The 19,179-nt window shown below is 44.2% G+C and overlaps 1 protein-coding gene across 1 annotated transcript in view; it reads right to left on the reverse strand.

Moving 5' to 3' along the window:
* The window catches only part of PPP1R14C (protein phosphatase 1 regulatory inhibitor subunit 14C), a 113,877-nt gene extending 97,738 nt beyond the window's left edge, over positions 1 to 16,139 (reverse strand). The window contains exon 1 of the mRNA XM_039467924.2: positions 15,274 to 16,139. Within this exon, the coding sequence (XP_039323858.1) occupies positions 15,274 to 15,585 (312 nt within the window). The 5' untranslated portion in view covers positions 15,586 to 16,139. The remainder of the gene's footprint in view (positions 1 to 15,273) is intronic.
* Positions 16,140 to 19,179: the final 3,040 nt, after the last annotated feature.

Here is a 19,179-nt window from a genome sequence, read left to right on the forward strand (position 1 = left end):
AACAATGAGAACACATGGACACAGGGAGGGGAGCACTACACACTGGGGTCTGTTGGGGGGAAATGGGGGAGGGGTGGGGGGTGGGGAGGTGGGAAGAGATAGCATGGGGAGAAATGACAGATACAGGTGAGGGGACGGAAGGCAGCAAAGCACACTGCCATGTGTGTACCTATGCAACGATCTTGCATGTTCATCACATGTACCCCAAAACCTAAAATGCAATAAAAAAAAAAGAGAAAAAAAAAAAAAATTAAAAATTAAAATTAAAAAAGTGAAAAAAAAAAACAAAAAATAAAAATAAAAATAAATTACCCATAATGATACTAAAAAGCACTGCTAATAGTTATCATGTATCGTTCGAATATCTTTTCTAGGTACATATAAAAGATATCCTATGAAAAAAGGAGTTTTACCTAGAATACGTGTTATCTGTTATTACTTAACTCAAATGTGATAGAGCTTATGTCACAAAAAGGTAATTCTCCTGAAGAAATCCAACAAGATTTTTCATTCTGGTGTGTTGGTTAGATTATTCTATATTCATAAAACCTGGTGTGTGGCCAAATCTGCAATCAAGGTAGAAACTCCACCAAAATTATTCCATAATAAAAAAAAATCTCATAAGCCTCTGCTCCCCATCGGTCTGAGAACACACCTTTAATCTGAATACATAGATTAACAAGGCAGAGTTAGTTATAGCAAAAGCATAGTAGATGTTGCTAATAATACTTTCATAAATATTCTGGGCTTGAGGGGATGGTTTTTCATATTATTAATCCTCAAACTTTCTCTGAAAGGATTAGATCATTTAAAAGTGGAAATTAAGGTTAGCCAAGGAAGATGACTGACAATTACTCTTAATAAAGGCAGGTAGCGGGCAGCCTGCTCATCCTTCTAGGCAGACCAAGCCAGCTCCCCGACCCCAGGAAGATGGGAGGGCCTATCTTAGAAGGCAATGTCTCTGCTATGGTTTGAGTGTCCCCATCAAAACTCACGTTGGAACCTTAATTCCCAGTGCAGCAATGTGGGGAGGTGGAAAGAGACTTAAGAGGTGGGACTTAATGAGAAGAGTTTGGGTCACAGAGACTACACCCTCTGGGCCTGGGTGTCTTGGTGCAGTTCTCACTGCAGCGAGTGAGTTCTTGCTCTTGTGAGACTAAATTAGTTCTGGGGGCAACAGATTAGTTCCCACCAGGGCAGGTTCTGTTTTCCTCTTCACATGTGTCCCCTTCCCCTTTGACCTTCCATCGTGTTATGACATGGCTCGAGACTCTCCCTGGAAGCCCAGAAGCCAAACAGATGCAGTGCCATACTTCTGGGACTCCCCAGCCTCCAGAATCAAGCACCAAATAAGCTGCTTCTTGATAAATTACCCAGTCTCAGGTTTTCTGTTACAGCAACACAAAATGAACGAAGATATCCTCTCAATCAGGACATAAATGACGTGAAAAGGACCTGTGAGTGTAACCAGTGGGTATCTCTGAAATGAGCCAAACTGTTCCCTACTACTCAGTAAGAAGCCACACTTAGGAGCTTTTCTGTTTGTTTTGATTTTGTAAAGTGGGGCCAGAGGTAGGAAGACAGTCATGCTCCAAGCATGGACTCCTGGAGCAGAAGGCTGGGGTCCACACCCACTCCACCCTCCTGTGTAGACCACACCCTCTCACATCCTTGGAGTTGTGGTTCTAACAGCTGACATGGGAATTTCATTTTACTAAATATTTTATACATTTTCTGTATCTCATTCTTTGCCCTCCTTCAGAGTTTATAGTAAGGTGTCTGTAGTAAATTAAGTGAACTAATTCCTCATTTTGTTCTTCTTCAGCGTGATGAGTTAACCTTGGTATCATTCACCATTGAATACAGCCCATCACCTCTGAACCCCCAAAAGAGTTCTTAATCTAAGTCTAACATGGGAGGTTCCCAATATTTAAGGCATGACTAGCAGCTAAATGCTTTGGCATCTCTGCCTAGTTTAGGTGACAACCTTTCTATTTACCTAAATATAGACAAGTTTTCATTATCTAAACATCTCCCCATGTAAACTGCTTCTGGTATAAGATTAGTAAATGCTGAACCATCTGGGGTGATGAAGACATGGAATATCTTACCACAACAAAAGGCACTTGTTTAACCAGAGATAGTACATGCTGTTTTTTTTTTAGTTGTAATATTTCTAGGGTGTTTTCATTAAAGCAAGCATAATCATATTTTAGCACCAAATCAATGACTCACTTTCTTTTGACTTGTCAGAGAGCTGCCACACCCCAACACAAACATAAGAAAGAACAGTTGCCTAATTTGAATTGTTTAGAGTACTAGCTCATAAGAACCAAACAGAAAAGCCATCTCTACCAATCTGAAAACTCAGCACCTTACCTACCTGGATTGAAACAGATTTGATTCCATCAATATTAGCAGAAATGAATGAAATGCCTATGCCAATTGTTCTGTTGACACAGAAATATAAGAGAAAGATTGGCTGAAGCAGCTAAGGACTTGAGCAAAAGCATCATTTAGCATAAGGAAACCAAATTATTAAGACTTTTTTACATTGTATTTAGAAAAAGCATTATGTTACTTCCTCCATGTCAATGATAATATCTGTTGCCTTCAAATGTGTAAGATAAAATATATACTCTGTATCCTTTGGCTTATTTAAAGTGAGTTTTTAACTTTTAAAGAGATTGAGCATGGAGCTAGTTCCATCTAAATGGATAGACCAAGAGCTCAAGCACTCCATGACCAACTGCTCATGCAAACCTGGCAAAGAAAGAAAGAATCAGCACACTCACTGGGGTGTCACCTTCAGAGCTAATGGATTTTTCTTTTTCTTTTTCTTTTTCTTTTATTCTTTCCTTTTTCTTTTTCTTTTCTTTCTTTTTTTTTTTTTTTTCTTTTTTTTTTTTTTTTTGAGACAGAGTCTCTCTGTCTCCCAGGCTAGAGTGCAATGGCATGATCTCAGCTCACTGCAACCTCTGCCTCCCAGGTTCAAGCGATTCTCATGCCTCAGCCTCCTGAGTAGCTGGGATTACAGGTGCCCGCCACCATGCCTAGCTAATTTTTTATTTTTAGTAGAGACAGGGTTTTACCATGTTGGTCAGGCTGGTCTCAAACTCCTGATCTCAGGTGACCCGCCCACCTCAGCCTCCCAAAGTGCTGGGATTACAGGCGTGAACCACCATGCCTGGCCAGGATTTGCATTTTTCTTAAGAAGTGGCTGAATCCTGTAAATGGTTCACTTAAGAAATAACAGAATTTTGTAAACTGTTTAACTAAGATGAAGCATATTTGAAAATGTATCAAGTAAATCAAACAAAAAAGATTTGCTCAGTCTATTGACCAAATATGCTAGAATACATGGAAGGTATCTGGGGAAATGGTACAACTGATGTTCACAGTTTCCAGGAAGCAAGTCTTCCTCTTCCTACTGGCAGTTTGAACTTGGGCATGTTACCAAGCCTCTTGGAGCCTCCCCCTTTTCTCATTTTAAAATGGAGTAACTACTTATATAACAGAGTATTCGTGTGGGTCAATGGGATTATCTGATGGTGCTTTATGATTCTGTCATTACACAAAATAAACAAATATTACAAAGAATAAATTGTGCTTTTCACTTCCTGCCAGAACTCTCCATTAAAAAAAAAAAATCTTACATTTTTCTTATTATCCCATCCGATTAGTCCTAAAACTAACTATAAAGTAACATTCCAGGAATAAACTTCCCAGTGGAAAGTAATTTGCTTAGTATAGATTTAGTTATGCTCTTATTCAGGCTAATTTGTACATTTCACCTTGTTAAATTTTGCTCCTTAAAGCTGCTGTGGTTTTCCCTCCCAGAGGCTGATTTCTTATCTTAACACGAACCCCCCTCAAGTTAAAATAAATACCACCATTAGTTAATTATGAGGTGCCAAGGTAAAGGACAAATAGTAAGAACAGAAAAGCACCCCCCGAAGCCAACATTATAGGCTATACGCCTAAAAATCTTAAGTCAAACATTGCCAGTTCTTAAAGGTTAACCCAATTAAATGCAAAGAAAAAGCAGCTATGGTGGCTGTTTAAGTATCTGTGCTGTTATATTTCAAACTTAACTTGAAAGGCAACAGTTAAGGAGAGGTTTCCAAGGAGGAAAAGATGATTTTTTAAAAGGGTTCTTAATCTAATCCTTTCATTCTAGTTCCTACCCAAGCCACTCACACAGACATTATGCCCAGGGAAGGATGGATACACTCCCACTTCAGCTACAGGAAATCAGCTTCGCAAATTCACCGGCCATTTGATAAACTAGTCTAATTCTTGTCTGAGGTTTGCTTCAAAGGTGAAGACACTTCTATTTCTCTTGCTTACAATATCACTCTGTCTTTGACACATCTCACTTTCACCAGTGCGGCCGTGGCTTTAGCACAGAATTGCTAAAGGTGAGAGCTGGAAAGCCCCAGACCTCCATTGTTTTCAGATGGAGAAAGAAAACCTGAAAACAAACTCCGATGGTGAAAATGACTTGCCAAGCTCATCTAGCCCGACTAGGACGGGGCTCACAGGCAAGGGCCATGCCCACTACCTCACACGGGGAACGGCCAACAGGAATTAATCTCACAGATGCCAGCAAGGTTCCCACAGCCACAAAGCATACATCCTGCCCTGGCTTATTCATTCCCGAAGCCCAGCTCTTAAAAGATTACTTTCTCTTACTTAAGAACTGACTTCCTATCAAAATGAAAGGTAACTAAATTGTTTTTAGTCATTTGCATTAATAGTCATTAGTCATTAATAATCATTAGTCAGTGAAGTCACCATATCCTTTCCTGAACACAGGCTTTGAATAAAGAAATGTGTGGCCACTATGTACTAAATAACAGTGTTGAATATACTAATACAACTGCAAACAGGACAGAGTCCCTGCTCCAAAGAGCTTTCAATCATATGGACTCCTCCATTCTTCTGCCATAAGAGGAAGGTTTCCTTTACTTTTTCTACTTTTTCCTTTACACAGTTTAAAAGGGTGAAGCTTCTTATAACCCTTTTTCTTCCCTATGTAAATATCTGTTGAACAAACAAACGGGTCAATGAATGAATGAATGAATGAATGAATGAATATTCCAGCCCTCCACAACTCCTTCCACAGTTTTCTCCATGGGTTCTTTCAAAATGAAGAAGCTGTTTCTTAATCATTTTATTCCTCAACCATAAAGTGATGATTTAGAGACCCACCCACACTCTGGTCTTCTCTTTTTTCTAAGCTTTTACTCAGTGGAACAGATTTCCAAAATGCCAGTGCTGACTAAGAAAAACTTGGTGAAAACGTGTTGGCCCCAACTTTTAAGCAGAGGCAGGAATCCAGGCTTTCATTCTTGTTCTATGAAGACTTGTGTGAGCCTGTTGCTCCGAGTCTTCTCCACAGATGGAAAAGACTCACTACTTCCTTGCACAAACCTTTCTACTCCCATAGAAATAAGCAATTCCTGTGCAAACAAAATTATTGGACACACTGAAGACTTAAAATTACAGAGGATGGCAGTAACTTGTGATCCTTTTCTTTGAAGACTTTCATTACCCCATACATCTGTGCCTGAAGCCACAACAACTTCCTTTCAGTTCAGAGGTTCAAAGGACTCCATAGTTATAATTTATAACCAGGAAAAAGAACCATAACTTCAAGCTGACAGTGAAAGAGCAGGTTTTCGATACAAGAAGAGCCAAATTATATTCATGTGTTTAATTTGGGGAACATATTTCTGAAGTGCACATCACGAAACCAGAAGATGCAGCCACTGTCCCTCACTGACAGTCAAATGAATACCACAGACCGAGTGGCTCAAACAACAAGCATTTCTGCCTCAGTTCTAGAGGCTGGATGTCTGAGATCAGGGTGCCAGCCATCCTGCTCCTGGTCTACAGGTGGCTATCTTTCATCTTCTTGCTGTGTTTTCACGCTGTGCCCTTGCACAGCAGTGACAGAGCACTCTGGTCCCCTCTTCCCCTTTTAAGGGCAGTAGTCCCATCACAGCCCTCCACCCTCATGACCTCATCTAATACCAATGACATCCCCAAAGTCTTCCCTCCAAATACCATCACTCTGGGGACTAGAGTTTCAACCTATGAACCTGGGGGGACACAAACATTCAGTCCACAGCAGGAACACCCAAGTACAGCCAGACATGTGAGAGTCACCAGGGCTGCAGAGGTACAAGATTCTGCCTTCAGGAGGCTGCAGCGAGGGTGGCAGACAGGATTACAGAAAGAGGGGCCTCGGAAAGGCCTCAGAGCCAGCCTGACAGCAGGAGATGGATCAGAGAAGCTCCCGGAGAGGCACTGCCAAGTGCCAGGCTGAAGAACAAGTTCGAGCTAGACAGGTAGGGAGTGGGCTCGGGGAAGTGGGTGCAGGTGATTCTGGCAGAGGGGTTCCTACTGAGCTGCCTTAGGGACTCTGCTGACAGCTAAAGCAGCAGGGCCAGGGTGGCCAGAGACAGGTCCAGAGATGGGGGCAAGGAAACCCCTGAACCCTGGATGCTAAGGAGCTCCTGCTTTATCCTGAAGGCTGTGGGGAACAAGATTCCATCTGGATTTAACACACCAGCTGCAGCACATGGAGGTGGCTCTGAAGCACTGTGGGGAGCTGGAGCAGGGACAGAGGGGGAGGCCCAGCCCAGGAACCGGAGACCCTGCCACCTGCTGGCCACATGGCCTCTGATGGGGACCTGCAGCTCAAGCTCTCTGTACTTCAGTTTCTTCACCTGCCTTGCAGAGGCACTGCGAGGATTAAATTAGCACCCATGAAAAACGGGGTTAGCAAACAGCACTTCATAAATGGAGCTATTGGGAGGGGAGCAATGGGAGCATCGTGGCTAAGGGACTTTGGAATCAGTGTGACCTTGGACAAGGACAAGTGACAACTTCTCGGATCTCAGCTGCTTGCTCCAAAAAAATGAAGAAATGAAAATAATACCATCTCCTTCATATATAAAGTTGTTGGGAGAATAGATGGTATGAGGTAAGATGCATAAATCTCCCAGCTGTCCCCTGAGAGCTATGTTAGTTCCAGAAGTAGCAGAAACAATAGCAGCAGTGTTGGGGGATGCAGTAGCAGAAGGAGTAGCCACCATAATTTGAAAGAAACTGGACTGCAGTGACCATTGCTATAACACAGGTGGAAAGTTACAAGTAACTGGATTAAGGCAGTGGGAGCAGTGGGGACTCAGATTCCAGAGCTGCAGGAGCATCAGCAAGACTTCGTGACTCCTGGGTGTGACAACAGGGAGGAGGTGAGAGAGAAGCATGCCACGTAATCTTGGGCTGGGACAACTGCGGACAGCAGCGCCTCTCGCCCACTGAGGGAAGTGAGGAAGATGAGAAACTCATTTTCAGACCAGTTGAATATGAGGTTTCCCTGAGGTACTAAGTGGCATTGTCCATTTCAAAGCTGTCTGAATACATCTGGCACTCAGAAAACAGATCAGGGCTAAAAATATGGAGTTACACGTTGTCAGCATATGGACAGCAGGAAGAGTCCTGTTATCTGGAAAGAGCATGCAGGAGTGAAAAGAAAGGGAAAAAAAAAAAACAGAAAAAAAAAAAAACAGAAAAGAGAGCTAGGACCAGAAGACAGAGAAATTTCATCATTGATGAGCAGGTGAGAAAGGAAACCCAGAAAGGAGTTGAGGATGAGAAGGGCAGAGAGAGCCCAGGAGGAGATCAGGAGATTGGATGGTCCCCAAGGCCAGGGCACAGGGCTTTAAAAGGAGAGGGTGAGGAGTGCTTAAGGCTGCCGAGGTAGGGTCAAAGAAAGATGCAAACACGACCACGGAATTGAGAAACAAGAAGGTCCTGAGGGAAACTGGTGGGAGCAGACACAGCTTGTGGCGGATAAAGGAGGTGTGTGTCCTTCGGGGAGAAATATCTTCTGGGAAAACAGCCAGTAAGGGAAAGAGAAAGACAGAGTGCCACGTGGGGTGGGAGAATACAGGGAGGAGGAGGGGAAGCTATTTGTGTAGTAGTGGAGGAAGGTGGTGGTTTAAACAGAAGAGAAAGACTTCAACTTGTGTATATGCTGAAATGAATGGGACAGAGAGGTTGAAAACGCCACCAAGAGAGGAGTGTCATGAATGAAGTGCCTGGAGGGTGGCTGGTCTAGCTTGCTCTGAGGGCACCATCATGGGCAGAGAACAGAAAAGTTGCCTTGGATAGACAGGGGAAGGCTTGAACTAGGAAACAAGAGCAAGAGCGTGTACTGCAAACCAAACCAGGCAGCCAAGGCAGGTGCCACATGGAAAACAAAATTCTGATTTTATTCTTTCCTCCTTCTAGAAATAGACTTCTTGCTGTAGAGCTGTGAGTTAAACAAAGGAGGCCAGGGGCTGCCAGGTTGATTTAGGCTGGGAGGAAAAGGAAAAAGACAGCAAAAGCACACGGGAACCCACAGAGACGAGAATGGCAGGCAGAACCAATGTGGCAGGGGCATGTTAGGAGTGAAGGAAAAGGCAGTGGACAGGCTCAGGGAAGATCACATTTGCAAAGGAATTCTCTCAACCTAAACTTCAAAGTCAACTGGCTACCACCTCCACCTTTCAGTTCCTGTGTGCAGCAAGTAAGTCAGTGAAGAAAGGTGTATCTTCCAGCAGCACTGACATAAAACTGTAAGGATGCAGGAATATGATGTGATTATAGTAACAGAAACACAGACTGACTTTTTCCTTAGCCATGTCTATGATAAAGGAATACCACTAACTAATTCAGATACGAAAACATCAATGACTTTTAAATATTTGCTGAACATTAATCCTTTTTCATTCATTCAAGCAAATGCTTAAAGGTTGAAGAATTATGTCCTGCTAGGAACTTTTAAATGATGAAAATTATAAGACAATTCGTTGCCTTCACATTGTTGCTGTTTAACTTCCTTACACATCTGTGAAAATCCACTGAAACAGTGAGAATGAGGAAGGCTCTAGAAATAGGAGATGGTCCAGAGACTATTTGCCCATGTTCAAGTTCAAACACACGCCAACACCGCAACCCTAAAGTAACCATATAACTCTTCCCCAAATTCTCGTACCAAATAGACATGAATACCTTGTTTTCTTCCCCCTTTTCTCCCTCTCCACATCACAGAGAATAACCAACAGTTAGTGGCAGCTTATGGCTCCAGTCACAACACTGACGTGCGATAAGTACTATGCTTGGTGTCTCACCAGTCAGTCCTCCCGACAGCCTCGCAAAGGCATCGGGAATCCAATTTACTGAAACATATAGAGAAAGCAGACAGGCGTGGTAGCTCACTTCTATAATCCCAGCACTCTGGAAGGCCGAGGCTGGCAGATTACTTAAGCCCAGGAGTTCGAGACTAACCAGGGCAACTTAGTGAGACCTTGTCTCTACCAAAAAAAAAAAAAAAAATGAGGTGGGAAGATAGCTTGAGCCTGGGAGGTTGAGGATGCAATGAGCTGTGATAGCCCCACTGCACTTTAGCCTGGGCAACAGGAGTGAGATGGTCTCAAAAATATATATATATATATTTGAAGTATATGTATATATATTTGAGACAATCTCAATATTTCAAATATATATATTTTTTAAAATACATATATTTCAAATATACATATATATTTGAAATATTGAGATTGTCTCATATATATACATATATTTCAAATATATATACAAATATTGAGATATATATAGAAATATATATATTTGAAATATGTATTTCTATATATTATATAAATATATATATAAATATATATATATATATATATTTCTCCAGGTATATATGGAGAAAGTGAGGCTCAGAGGGGTGAAGAAAATTGCCTAATCACATACACCCACTGAATGACAGGGCCACATGTGAATTCAGATACATCTCCTTTGAAGCATACATTGTGACCACTGCTTCCACATCACATTTTTCTAACCACTGTTCCAAAGGGAATGTGTTAAATAGTTTTCTTTCCTTCCTTTGACAATTTAGAGTTCTTTTATCTACTGACTTTTTCTTTTCTTTTCTTTTCTTTTCTTTTAGGCAGGCTGGTGCCCAGGCTGGAGTACAGTGTGCGATCTTGGCTCACTGCAGCCTCCACCTCCCTGGGCTTCGGTGATCCTCCCACCTCAGGCTTCTGAGTAGCTGGGACCACCGGCACATGCCACCATCTCTGGCTAATTTTTGTGCTTTTGTAGAGACAGAGTTTCATCATGTTCCTCAGGCTGGTCTCCAACTCCTGGCCTCAAGCCCTCTGCCAGTGCTGAGATTACAGGCGTGAGCCACCATGTCTGGCCTCATCTACTGACTTTTTGCCTATGTCATTTATCCCTTGGTAGTTTACAGGTTGAGTTTATGGAAATTTTTGGTTTTTGTTGTTTAAAAGCCCGTCTTAAAATACTTGAATAAATGGGGATTTACCAAATAATCCACAAGACAAATTCTAAGCAGCAGTTTCTACCTTCCAGCTCGGGCGCTGGCAAAGCAGCAAAGCCGGCTGATGTGATGCTGCATCTGGAAAGTATATGTAAAAGAAGGACCCGTGCGTAAAAGGAGGGGCCTCATTCAGGTACAAGAACTAACCCGCTGACAGGGGTGTCCCCACATGCACTAACAGTCCACTTACAAGGTACAACAGCGGCATCTGGGAACAGGCGAACCATGAGGTTCACATAGGTGCCAGGCTCTGTCCTGTCTCAGGGCGCAGGACAGGGCATTGGTTAAGGTGTGCCTAACTCCCTGGCCTTGCTCTGACAAGCCTTGCTCTGTCACATCCCAGCTGAGAGTCCTAGGGCAACTTCTTAACTTCTGTGTGCCTCAGATTCCACCTTCACAACATGGGGTTCTCAGAGGTTGTCGCCAGGATTATATGAACCTTGCCTAGTGCATGCTAAGTACTCAGCCAGTGTCTGCTAACTCTATTACATATGTTTAGGCTTCTCCCTTTCAGAAGCAGTATTTTTAAAATTGCAGGTCACAATCCATAAGTGCATTATGAGACAAATTTAGAAAAATAAAATTATCATTTTTCAGAAAGTGAAGAATAAAACATTGTATTTAAACATTAATGACATTACATTTCAGATTACTTTTATAATATTTTTCCTTAGCAGACATAGTAAAATTAAGTGGTGCCCTATGATTCTGTTTCTATGTATCCATGTGTCAGACAGCAATCTATATATCCATATGTATCAGGCAGCAATCAACAGGGTATTTCTGTCTGTGTCACCACCAACATCTCTCAAAAGACAGTTTTATAAAATGAGGGTGGTAGGGAATCAGGGAAGACTGAAAGGTGTAATAAATCAGGAGCCATTTTATAAAAAGCAGAGGCTGGAAGCAAAGGGAAAGACCTCCTAAATTGACAAGACAACACAGCAAGTACCCGAGGTACACAAGTCTGTTTATGGCTAGGATGCTACTGGCATTGCAATCATCTGAGCTTAGCAACATGTTTTTATTTCCAAAGCAAATCGAATTGCAAAACTGGAAGTACAGATGTTATCTTGATGCTGGGCAAACTTGGAAATATTCATATGACTTATCCAGTAAGTCATCTTGTAGTACTTGTTAAAGTAGATATTATGCCAGATTTCAATTGCTCTTAAAAACCACCAGGGTTGGAAAGAGATATGAAAATGTCTTTAAACAGAGATACTTAAATGTGTATGTACATTTAGTCTAACAGTTACATTATAACCAAATTCCTAGCTGAATATTTACCTGTATAAGCCTTCCCATGAGAAGATGAAATGGAAAAGAACTGTAAGCACATAACGAATCATTTCAGAATCCAGTAAAAGCACTTATCTATGTATTCAAAAGGTTGTTTGACGTGATATTTTACAATGCTGCCTTTAGACTGGGTAAGAGGGATCACATCCCCGGGCCCCACTCCTGCCATCCCCTGTCTTCCTGAAGACTTCCTGGGACCAAGTGGACCTACCTATCCAGAACCAGTGTCCCTCCACCTGGTTTTAGTCTGTGATCCAGGTCCCTGGAATTCCCTCCCCAAATACCAAGTAGCTTCTAGGACATGAACAAGCTCCTCCCAGATCTGTCCTACCCAAAGGGGACATCACCACTGGTGTGTGCCAGAGGCATCTTGGTCAAGGAGTGGCAGGTACAGACCAAGACTGTGAGTGCAGGTGGACACAGTGCCCTTCACCAGGTGGGACGGTACCAAGGGTGCAAAGCAAAAGGGAAGAAACCTGGGCCAGGGCAGATTCTCCCAAATGCGTTTCAGCTCACGACTCTGGGAGGCTACATTTTCAATTCAAAATTCAAATCTAGCCTTCCAAGTCAGTATGAAGCTGTAGCTGGCAAGGTCAGTGGGTAGAAGAAACTTTACATAAAGTTGTTAATTCATAAGTTTTAAACATTTAGACAGAAGCCCTATAGACCTTCATTTGTTCTCTTGCACGGTACAGGCAGGCCTGGTAGTTACACAGTGGACTCAGATTTCAGGCTGGGTTCATTGCCAACCCCAACCCACCCACCAGCTACATGAGCTTAAAGAAGCCTCTTAATCTTCTCTGAGTCTTCATTTCTTCATTTACATTAAAACAAGGATAAAGAGAATGTCTTCTTTACCAGGTTGTTAAGACTAAATGAATTAGCCCAAAGTACCTAGAACAGCACCTAGTCACCTAATAGGTAGGTAATAAATTCCCCTGTGACATTATTCTCATACAAAACTGATTAGTCACTGTACACTTCCAGATAAAACCCCAGACAGAAAGTGGTTCTGTGTATTTCTTCTTTCCTCTTCCTCTTTCCTTTTAAATATATTGCTGTATGCCACCCCAAAGATTATTTTCTATTCTGAAAAGGTCAAGTCATCTGACTGCTGACCTGCCTGGGTCAAGTTCTTTTGAAATTAAAGATGTGTTCATATTCTATACCAACTCAGCAGATAACTCAAGCCTTTGGCAGGTTTGAAGTTTGAAGCCTGGGAAATTGGACCTGTCAGTTTCATTTGCTAAACATTTGAAAGAATTACCACTTTTAAGTGTAAAAAGGACATTTCCTAATCTTCATATGCATGAGGTTCAGAGCTGTAAGCCAGAGTAGGTCCTTCTTGATTCATAAACCAGAGGCTGAAATACTTGAAGCTATCAACAAAGAAAGGTTACTCAACTAGAGAACTCAATGCTAAAAATAAAGCCCTATCAGCAGAGAAATAGATGCAAAGAGACAAGCCTTTATTTGGCTACTTATTTACCCACATTTCTTTATTATTAAATGGAGCCAGCATAGTGATTACAATTTGCCAACAACCTTCTCATGATTTATATTCCTTCAGCCTACAATGACTGAACAAACAACTTGAAGAGAAATGTTTGCCACATGTAATGACATGCAGGCAGCATAGAGAGCATCTTGCATTATTTCACCATAAAAACCTCTCTTTCAAATGTCTAACTGTTTGCTATGGGTTGAAGATTTAAAAGCCAAGAAGGAAAGTACAATACAAGGAAAAGATTCAAGGTCATGTTTACCCTTTAAAATATATACCTAACCTACATGTTCAACATAGGGGACAATCAAACTTCCATCTTTTCTAATTATTCTTAAGAATTTTTAAAATATGTTATTTATCAGCCTACTCAGTGCGTAGAGCTCTTTCCAGTTTCCCAAGCTATGTCTAATTAGTCTGCCACAAAAAGAACCATGCTGGAGTATTGTTAATTTCAACAATACTTTTTCTATTAACTCAAATCTTCTCCAAACACCAAATGGGGGAGGGGGGAACAGTATAAAATAAATGAAAATTTACTGGATTCTATAGAGGCAAGATTGAGCACGTCCATTCATCCAACAGTAATCCCATCTATATCAAATATGTTATTTCTTTACAGAGTTTTGCCAACTTCCTATACAAATCTCATGAGCACTTCTTATGTTTGCCAGTTTTTATTTATGCAATTAAATTGGCTTTTTGTAAGAGCTGGGCTGGAGAAACAACACATTTTTACAAGCCCATTAGTCATACAGTCAAGCTTCATTATATCATAATCATTCATCAGTAGTCAGTAATGAGCATGCCATTTCCTTGTGCAATGAGGATGTTAAAGAAAATGTGTCTTCACAACAGGCCATGAAATGTGTCAAATACAGAATACCCAACATTAATGGTAAAGGCCGTGAGTTCATCTGGTTATCATCATTGTTGAAGAGCACAACAGTTGAATGGTCACAAACCTAGCCTTAGCTTAGAAGCCACATCCTTAATTATTAACCCTTTCATGCTTCCACCCTTTCCAAACTCCACTCCCTTAAGAGGAGGACATTCATTTAGAATTAATTACTGTTATTCAAGATGCTCGTGAGAGGTCATTTTGACTTCAGTCGTTTTTCTAGTATATGTTTGCTGCAGTTTATTCTATAGATTTATCCCTACATCAAATGTATACACGTCCCTGAGACTTGTGTATGTCCAGGGACTTGTCCTAGTCCCTGGACTGTGGGAAGTCATGATGTCGTGGAGGAGAGAGCTGGGAGCCTGAAGCTGGCAGATCCCGGGATCCTGCAGGCTCCCTGCAGGGCTCCCGCCCTTCCACAGAGGCACCCATCGAGGTTGCCCAGATACTCATTCTGCGCCCATCAACGTGGAGTAACTGAGCTTGGAGAGGACAAACAACAGCCTCAACAAAACACAACGTGTGCAGCTCTGATAATGCAGGGATGAATTATGGAGACACCGTCGGGGCTGGCTGGAAAAGGGAAAGCATTCCATCTCAGGATTTTCAAGGTAAATTTCAGGAACCAAGGGGGCCTCTGAGATATCCACCAGAACCTCTCCTTTCCACGAGGCAGCTTCAGATACAGCCCTTCCCTGCTCGCTCTCCACAAAAATCGGGGCTCCCCGGATCCCAGCAGTGAGCGCTGTTCTCTTAGGCTGCTGTTTCCCCAACCGCTGCTGAGGCGCAGCAGGAGTGAGCCCCTCCGAACCCCGCTTCGCGCAGCTGCAGCTGGAGCCCAGAGGAGCCCGGAGCTCGGAGAAAAGCAATGCGCTCTCCGCAGGACCCAACCCTCCCCATGGCCACCAAGAGGGCCCGCAGCTCCTCGGGCACCGGCAGCTGGACTCAGGTAGGGGCGTCCCAACCGCAGAGCGCGACGCCAGAGGGCACCGGGGGAGGGGAGGGGAGAAAAGGCGCCGCGCCTCGCTCCTGGCACTTGGTTCTTGCCGGGCGTCAGGGCCACGGGCGCCCCGGAGCTGGAGCCCGGGAGAATTCCTGCGCCGGCACAGCAGGGCAAGGGAGGTCCCCGACCCTCCCCTCCCAGCGCCCCGGTACCTCGCAGCCGTAGAGCTGACCCAGCTGCTCCACGATCCACTCCTCCAGCACCAGCCGCTTCCGAAGCTCTTTACGGTCGTATTTCACTGTCACTTTTCCCTGCTGGTGGCGCCGCTGCTGCTGCTGCTGCTGAACCTGCCCGGCAGCGGCTGTCGTGGCCACGGGCGCCGAGTCCTCCCGGGAGGATCCCGAGCCGCTGCTGGAGCCGGGGCTGCCACCGGCGCCGCCCCGGGGGCTCTGGAAGAAAACCCGCGCGCCACCGCCACCGCCGGCCCCGCCGGCCGCCTCGCTGCTGCCCGTCGCCACCGACATGTCCCCGCGCGCCCGAGCCCGAGTGCGGCCCGGAGGAGGGGCGGGCGGAGCGCGCCCGGCTCCGCTACCACCTCCGGCCCGGCAGCCGCATGCGAAGGGCTACCCAGCACCTGCTCCGCGCCGCGCGCGCCCGGCCGCCAGGCTGTTCTGGGAGGGCGGGAGGAGCCGCGGCGGGAGGGAGGCGGGCGGGGAGGACGGCGGGGCGGGGACCGCAGCCTTAAAGACGCCGCCGAGGACCCTCTCGGTCCAGCCCCCGGAGGGGGGATCTGGCGCCGGTGGCGGAGGGCTCGGGGCGTGGGAGTCGCGACGGGGCGGGGAATGTATGCGCCAAAAGCCTGGCGGTCGCCGGTGTGCAGACCCCGGAGGGACCGGCGTGGGGCGGGATGCCAGGGGATGCTCCTCTGCGCGGGTGTTCGTGGCCTCTCGTCTAGGAGACAGGGACTCGTGCGTCTCCCACAGTCCCCGAGCGCAGGAAACGCGCCGCGCAGCCCCAGGCAGGACCCGCCGCGAAGGGGACGCGGGAAAGGACCACGCAGCAGGCTCCCCGCCGAGGTTTGGCTTGCCCCACGGTCTACTCGGGTGGCTGGGTAGTGTTCCCTCCTCCCCTCCCAGCCCCGCCCCGCGGCTCCAAACACACATTCCTATTCATGCCACGATGGATGCCACTTCCTCCCTGGATTGTGAGAAACATCGACGAGGCGATGTTTGTGCAATAAGCGAGTCACGGCGCTTGAAAAATTATTTCCAGACCAGTGTTTCTTCCCTTACTAAGCATCTGCTTAATCATAGGCAGCGCACTCGGATATCTTCATATCCAGAGGGCAGAAAGCCCGCTCAAGCAAGGCGGCTGGGGCATCCAGACAGTAAACATTTCTCTAAAAGGGTCGGCGACAGGGTCCTGGTTTCACATATCTGGTGTTGCGTTCCCTGCACTGCCAGCTTTCTCTCAGTGCCATTCCAAACAGCCCCTTCCACCCAGGAGGGCAACAGCACTGCCTGACTCTACTGTAAAACATCACAGCCGAGTAGTTAGTTACACACGAAGGAGCTGATCAGAAGGGTTAGGGCAACAAGGTGAGGAGGGAAGTTGTAAACAGAAGGCTGCCTGTGTAACATTAGGGAGACAGTAACATAGTCTCCTTGTACATAACAACACATTCCTGTTTAGCAACTGACAGAAACCACAGAGAAGTCCAAAGACAAGGAAGCAGCTCTTGTGAACGGTTTTTTTATAAAAAGAGCCATAAAGGTTACTGGCAGCTACTCAAAGAAGTTTCTCAGAGACAAAATAGATACAAAGTCAATTTCCTTGGAACACTTTCCTATGATGAAGATCCTGTATGGGGTTCTAGACTGACACATATAAAGACAAAAAAATAAAAGAAATAACCAGCCAGTTTCTCCTGAGGCTTCAGGTTCTGCCATCCACCAGTGCCCAGCTCTGCTCTACCCAGTCTTAGGAACACCTTTGTTCCCTCAGTCTGGGGTTTTCCCGTGAGAGCCTCGATAGGGATTTTCCCAAAGTGTTCCATGCCTGCGGCTCTTCATAAGGACATGTCAGGCCTCACAAGGTGAAAGAGAAGGATCTGTGTTGTTGAAATAGGGTGACTGGTGTGGGCCCTGGACTCCTGCCATAATTGCAAGGGGGTCAAGGCTTGACTATCTCTGTCTGCTAGAGGAGGCCAGCTGTCCTTCAGAAGGTAGGTTTTGCACCAAGCCTATCAGGGACAAGGGAGACCAAATTACCTTCACTGCCCCTAAAGACCGATAACCCGTCTGTGCACCACCTCTACCCTTAGGGCGGGTCATTGTAAACCCCGAACACACAGTCAAGAGGGTGAATACCTCAATGAAAAGGGACTCTGTCTGCAAGGAGGAAGGGAAGGGAGCATGGCAACCAGCCCCAGCGTCTCCTACACAGAATCAGCTTGTGTGGCTCCAGATATCTGGCCAGGTCCGCTGGCACCAGCTTTGACCAACTGCACTAACCAGGAGAATGCAAATCAAAACGAAAACAGCTTAAATCTTATTAACAAAGGAGAAACTACATAAAATCTCTACCTCATTCTGGCCCCGGGACCTGACAATCCTATTGTTTTGAAAATCATGCCTGTGATCCTGCAGTTTGGCAAAGACTGGGGAATTCCAACTTCTTCCTTTGAATCTTTGGACCATGAAATCAGTCATTCAAGGATAACATCAAAGAATTTACAAAAATTCACTAAGTTCTTTCTGAGAAATTCTGATGTCAATTTTTTTCTCACTGAATAAGATGCTTTCTTCTTTATGCTTAAAACTCTGTTTTCCCTTACAATTTCAAAAATGACAGATACCAAAAGACATAGGTTTTAGGCATCTTAACTTACAGAATATCCAGGATAGTCTCTTCCACAGGTACACTGGCCTTCAGATGTTCAGGTGAGTCACCCTGACTGGCAAATAGAGTTGAACCAGGGTCCCACTTGCTCCACCCAATACATAATTTATATTCAAAGTGAACTCCATATCATCTCCTCTACCCCCTGACACACACACACACACACACACACACACACACACGCACGCACACTTCATTCCAGGTTTGAATAATTAAAACTTAATGTCCTCTTTTTGACAGCTGGAAATACTGGTTTTGCAAATTTCTAATATTGAAGCCAAAATACTTAAGAATAAAAAAAATTTTCATAGTCCAGAGACCCTTTACATAGCTGACTATCTAAATTCAGCCAAACCAGTGATACTTCTCATCTACAAGACCAATATATACATTTGTTCAAGGAAAACACTTTCATTACTAGCCTATTTAGACAAGTGTTTTTAGATGCTGGTTAATTTAAGACAATGAATAGTTTTCAGTGAATTGAACGGTCTGGGATGCAATTTCACCTAAAGGCAATTACTCCCTGCTATGAGAGAGCAACCTAAGACTGTTTCATTTGTCAGTATCTTCTTTTACTTGCGACCGATTTGGACAAAGTTTTTGTTTGTTTTTTGTTTGTTTGTGTGGGAATTACACAGGTCCTTTATCTCTGAACCTGATCTTTATGACCAAAGGTTGTTAGACACCATGGTGACTTAATCAGGGGCCCCAGAATTTTTGTCACCCCCCCAGGAAAATAATTAAATACACGTTTATACTCAGATGCAAATATCCTTACTTCTTAAAGATTAAATGTCACAATAATTATGCAACACCTGATAATCTACCTTGTCAATGTTATAATCACATCCCGGAGGCTCACAAACCACAACATAATCTGCTTATCTTCAGTAACAAATGTCAAATGATAAGGTGCCTATATCCGAATTCTCTCCGAGATTTGATAAAGCAAAAAGACAAATCAAAAACTATTTTCAGTCTGGTTTTCATTATAAATGTTGAAGAAATTTGGTCTGTCCTTTGGGATTCTATCGGTTACCCACAGCATTTTCCATTTTCATGCCGATATTTCATTGTTCTTTACAGAGTGATAACAGAGCAGCTGTTGACTGTATATCAACGTAGTTTTTCTTTTGGCTACTGTTTCATCTTCTATTTTTTCTCCTTCTAATTCTGGACCTTTGATTGTATCAGGCTGTGATCAATTTAGGATC

Source organism: Saimiri boliviensis, chromosome 4, assembly GCF_048565385.1.
Source record: "Saimiri boliviensis isolate mSaiBol1 chromosome 4, mSaiBol1.pri, whole genome shotgun sequence".
NCBI classification, from domain to species: Eukaryota; Metazoa; Chordata; class Mammalia; order Primates; family Cebidae; genus Saimiri; species Saimiri boliviensis.